We start from the raw sequence: 5,296 nt of genomic DNA on the forward strand, positions 1-5,296 counted from the left end.
AGACGTGACCAGCAGGGGGCGCTTTCCATCTTGCGCTCTCAGTGTAAAGGTGCTGACAATATAAATTACATTTAGGAGGATAACACCCAAAGCTGTAGTAGCCTACTCAACCTTTGAGGATTTCTCTTAAGATAAGCCATTTATCACTTTGAGATTTGTGACAAAATTAAGACCTGTTAATAATTCCTTATCTGCAAATATCTTTCCTCACTTAGCCTATGAATGTGTTGTTCATTGGTTAGATCATTCAGATTGTGATGTTTGAGATCAGCATAGGGTTATGAAAGCAAAACATTCATAAACTGTGATCTATGTTTATGCAGCTGAATTCATCAAGCATTCTCTCTTTTCTTCTTTTGTTTTCATTAACCCTTGGTTGCAATAGTTGTCATCACTGTAATGTATTCGCTTATGTTCTCGTTGTTTGCCCGCTTTGCAGTTTTAAAGATAGATTCAGTGGCCTTATAACTTTGACCTCGTGTTCTCTTGAAATAATTCTTGTGTTCGTAATCATCTTTTTCCTTCCTTTTTTTATCTCTATACAGATAACCAGTCCATACTGGATATATCTTTTTTTCTTGGACTACTGATATTCCAACAGTTATATGACAGTGATTAATTTAAGAATTATAAAACTATTATAAATGCATTTATAATATTTTAACCATAATGTGGTCAAGCCAAGGTATTTTTTTTTTTTTTTTTTTTTTTAGCTTGTATCAGAAATGGCCATGCAACTACTAATATTTGGCCTATGACACATTGTTTAGGGGAACCAACCACACCCTGTCCTGATATTCGTCCAGAAATCCTCTCTATAGATTCATATCTGTCGTCCAGCACTCTCTATAGCGGCTCATCCTGAGGCATCGCCGCTCTGTCGCCATCAGTATTTACTCTGAAGTGTCTGGCCCACTTACCCTGACAGCAGGTATGTCCAATGGCCTTGCGGTAGCGAGGGGAGCTGTTCTTCCTTGCTATTAGTAGATACAAACCCCCGATGACTCTGTTTACTTTACTATTAATCTTCATTAATGGTGGAAGCTCTGGTGTGAACCCGTGAATGGGCTGAAGGCGAGTTACGCCGTGCGTAATGGACGAACGGATCTACTTCCTTCAATCAACGCTTTATGTTTGTTAAAACGAAATCAGAATGACGAATTATGTCGTCAGGAACTGAAATATACAGTAACTGAAGCACGCCAAATGTATTTTCTTTCTACTGCGTCTTTTCTAAAATGTAATGATGTGTTTTTATTTGACAATGTTATACAAAATTTCTCAAAAGATTCTTAGGCCAACAATCTCGAATTAGTTTTTTTTTCTCCCTCATAGGTCGAAAATTACAGAGTGCGAAAATATTTTTTTGGTAGTCTAATAATAATAATAATAATAATTCGATGTAGCATCCGAATTATCAAGTTCATTGAAGTAATATTTAATATAATTCCTACTTTTATAAAGGTTGCATACCTTAAAGTGAATAACAGGATATATATATATATATATATATATATATATATATATATATATATATATATATATATATATATATATATATGTGTAATTTATTTATTTAAACGAGATAAACGCTTGTAATGCGATTAAACACTTGTGCCATTTATAGTCTATTCGATTAAATCTTACAACAACAACATGCAATAATTATTAGAATAGCCATTGGAGGAAGAACAAACAGGAGGAGGCAGAAAGTGTGAGATCTATTCATATGTCCCTTGCTAAAAGTACTTATCTCTGAATGTATTTTAAACTAATTGCATGTGTGGAATTGTTATTAAAAGTATTTCATATTCCAAACCCAATCAATCATGCTTATCAAAATAGGCCTATATATAAACGTTTAACTTCTTTTCAGACATTCAAAGTCGGGGTATTGCGTGGATTAAAGTATCGATTTAAAGTTGGCTTGACCAAAACTTTTATTCGATAGCATAATAAGTATTTGCTTTCTAAGAAGTAAGCTACTTGTCGTTAATTTTGTCTTTAAAAAACTGGGAATTAAAAGCGAAAGATTAGTTTAAATGTAGATTTATGAGACGCCCGAGTCTATCAATATAACGATTGTTTTCGTGAGACTTGAGAAATTCGAATTATAGTTCTGAATATTAAAAATCATGGATAATTAAACGTAGCCTGTAGAAAAATAAGGCTAATTTATTTCAAACAAAAGCTGACTTTATATTAGAAAATTATAAATTAGGCCTAATAATTATATATATACACACATATACATATATATTTGGCTCGTAGGTTATTGTCTAGCTATATTGATTTATTTCTGTCTGAAATTTTCCTCCTCTTATTAAAACTTTTTTTATCTTGAATTATACGCATTCGGTTTAAATTAGTTGATGTCTTTCTCTCACTTGATCGTTTTTTAAACGTAGCTATAGATTCCCGTGTATTAGTAAGTATTTTAGTATCACCTTTTAAAAATAAAGTTTACTGTTTTTATTTTTACAATGTAGGTCTGCACAAAATTACACACACCGTTGTCAACATTCGTAACATTTCTTTGGTAATAACTATTTCATCGATAAGTGCAATGAATGAGAAAACAGTTGTCTCTGATACCATGGTGCCAGGCTAAAGTTAGACCGGTGAATGTTCAGGGAGTAGGCTGTGTGTTCCAAATAGGTGGTCAAAATTTTAATGAATATTCATGTGCATTCGTTCAGCCATCGTGGAAAGGTTGCTAGAAGAAATTCACTCAAGTTTATACTGAAAAGGTAGACTATACAGGACCCTAGGCCTATAAAACATGACTAACTGTTGTGTGCTATTATTGTAAAGTTGCAATTTATATACAGACGGGTGCTGCAATGACACTACCATGCTCGAATGCCCTGCAGAGTCCCTTGGCACGCGGACACGGGTGTCCCTTGCGATGTCTGAGGTTGGGAATATGTTCCGAGGTTGTTCAGACTCATGCTCATCAGCGCATTAGTGGATGTGTTTGCTGGGAGAGGAGGAAGGCTGGGATATGTACAGCTGTAAGGGTTTGTGTACGCGGCGTTATTATAAGACGAGTAGCCGTTATATGTGTAGGGGCCTGGGTTCACCGCGTAAGTGGCGTTGTAGCTCTGTGATCCCGTTAAACACGGTTTGCCATCCCGGACTAGGACGGGCACTGCCACTCTCCTGGGCGGCGGCGGCGGGTGATGGTGTCCTGCCATTTCCAGTGTTTTGTCTTGACGCTGTCGCTTGCATTTGTATCTGCGGTTCTGGAACCAGATTTTGACCTGCGTCGATGTCAGCTTCAGGGTACTAGCCAAATGTTCTCTCTCGGGAGCGGACAAATAGCGCTGCTGCTTGAAGCGCCGCTCGAGCTCGAAGACCTGCGCCTGGCTGAAGAGAACCCGCGGCTTCCTGCGCGTCCTCTGCCGCTGCGCGCGCTCCGTGTCCGAGTGCGCCTCGCCCTCACACTCCGGGGATCTGATGATGGCAGAGCAGCTCTCTAGAGAAACAGGAGACACAAAATACACAGAGCTAACTCTGTTAACTCTCACTTCACGTAATTCACAGAAGCATTTCCTCGCATAAACCAAACCAAACAATACAATTGCGATGAGTTTATAGGCCTTTAGCAACAGTTCATGTCACTTATACAACCTTGCAGACAGAAAATAATCAAGTTGTTGTTGTTTACAGAAATAATGTACAATTGTAATTGTTTTAGCAATAAAATAAAAAAAGTAAAAGTGCATAGTACTATTGTAAGATCAACCAACATAACTTATATAAACAGGAGAACATATAGCCTATAAGAGTAAGTGTATATTGTGCAGCGGTTAGTAGATGAGTCATTTAATTTTGTAGTGCAATACATAAACAGTAAACAAGTGGTCAGTCAATGGTATTTATATATCTATTTATGATTATGTATGTAGGGCTCTACTATGTCTTTGCAGGGTTAGACCGATAGAAAGTACGAAAGTGATAGAAAGTGTCATAACATGCATTATTCACATTAAACATTGTTTAAATAATACAGCGTTATGATAATTGTATAACTTTATCACAATTAAATACTTTTACGAGGGCGCCTTGCATTGAAGACGCATAAAAATAGGCCTACCTCATAGGATTTTCCAAAGCTGCTCTTTTATGCAATCACAAAACAGAAATATTTGTTTTTTTCTTTTCAAAAGCTAGCCTATAGTTTATTAAAATTGTAAAAATTTGCAAAAAGAGTGTGGTTGTCCTAATTTACGCATTTCCAATGCTAGGCAATGCAAATTACCTAATTAAAGGTAGTTTTATGTTTATGTTATGCTGTATGATTCATGCAATTTTTAGCTATTGTTTGTTTAAAAAAATGTACTAGGCTATTCATCAAAAATACAACGGCATTTGATTTACATTTCTAGTTTTTAATCTTTCTTACTTTCTCCCTCCGTCTTATATTTAGAGACACGATCAGTTCGATCTCCTCGTCAGTTTCAAACTCATTCACGTCAGTTGTAAAACACAAAATCACCCACTCGTTTCGTGGTCCTCAAGTTCATCTTCAAGTTTAGTGTCGACGTGTCCCAGGCCCGGATGGACGAACATCGGAGGCGAAAGGCTGCTCTCCACTAAACTGTCCTGCATGGAGAGAGAGTTCAGGAAAGACATCTTCTCGTCGTTGTCTGAGAAGCCGGGGCTGTCTCCACCTCCGAGAAAACAGGATGATGGTGCCTGGAATCTCTCCTGCAGTTCCGGATGCAGTTGTGCGTGGTGTTGCGCGGGATGCAGAGATTGAAGGTGGCGAGATTGCTGCTCCAGTTTCAGTATATCCTTCACAGAAAACGGCGTTGATGTGATCGGGCTCGGAAGCATCATCAGGCGCTGTTGGATTACATCTATATTGTTATTCCCGATTCAAATGGAAGCGTCGAGCACTAAGCCCTGTTGAACAATTGTTTAGATAACCAATCATTTCAAGTAAACATACCTAAATGTGTCGATTAATCTCCCATTTTCTCATGGCTGCTTGATTTGCATGAAGAGAGGTGAGGACCGCCACTCGTGGGTGTTAAACGGTTGTGTGTTTTTCTTGGAGTCCGGCAGCACAAGGCAGTTCTTCTGCCCGGTGATGTCACGTTACCGGGGCGGGATGTAATGATCCTTCCTACAATCCACAGAGGAAACGCATATACAGTTTCATGCCAGCAGAAAAACAGCCTCTAATATCACCCGATACCATTTAGATAGCCAGAACCAGACCAACGTAATCATTAATGCATCCTTCCTCAGTTCAACAGAACAGAAACAGAACACTGTTTGTACACTT

General features: G+C 38.0%; 1 protein-coding gene across 1 annotated transcript; it reads right to left on the minus strand.

The window, feature by feature from the left end:
* Positions 1-2,457: 2,457 nt before the first annotated feature.
* Positions 2,458-5,089, minus strand: LOC113056856 (homeobox protein Nkx-2.3-like). Its single transcript, XM_026223761.1, has 3 exons — positions 4,958-5,089; positions 4,506-4,851; positions 2,458-3,478 (listed from the first exon to the last, which is right to left on the minus strand). Exons 2-3 carry the CDS (start codon positions 4,843-4,845, stop codon positions 2,850-2,852), a joined length of 969 nt encoding a protein of 322 aa, XP_026079546.1. The 5' UTR covers positions 4,846-4,851; positions 4,958-5,089; the 3' UTR covers positions 2,458-2,849.
* Between the last annotated feature and the right edge of the window lie 207 nt (positions 5,090-5,296).

Source organism: Carassius auratus, chromosome 38, assembly GCF_003368295.1.
Source record: "Carassius auratus strain Wakin chromosome 38, ASM336829v1, whole genome shotgun sequence".
Taxonomy (NCBI): Eukaryota; Metazoa; Chordata; class Actinopteri; order Cypriniformes; family Cyprinidae; genus Carassius; species Carassius auratus.

Bases quoted from the DNA above. Each gene is read 5' to 3' on its own strand.
- LOC113056856 (XM_026223761.1), bottom strand. From the start codon at position 4,845: ATGATGCTTCCGAGCCCGATCACATCAACGCCGTTTTCTGTGAAGGAT. The intron at 3,479-4,505 runs GTGGGTGATTTT...CTGTTTCTCTAG, and splicing joins ACTTGAGGACCACGAAACGA to AGAGCTGCTCTGCCATCATC.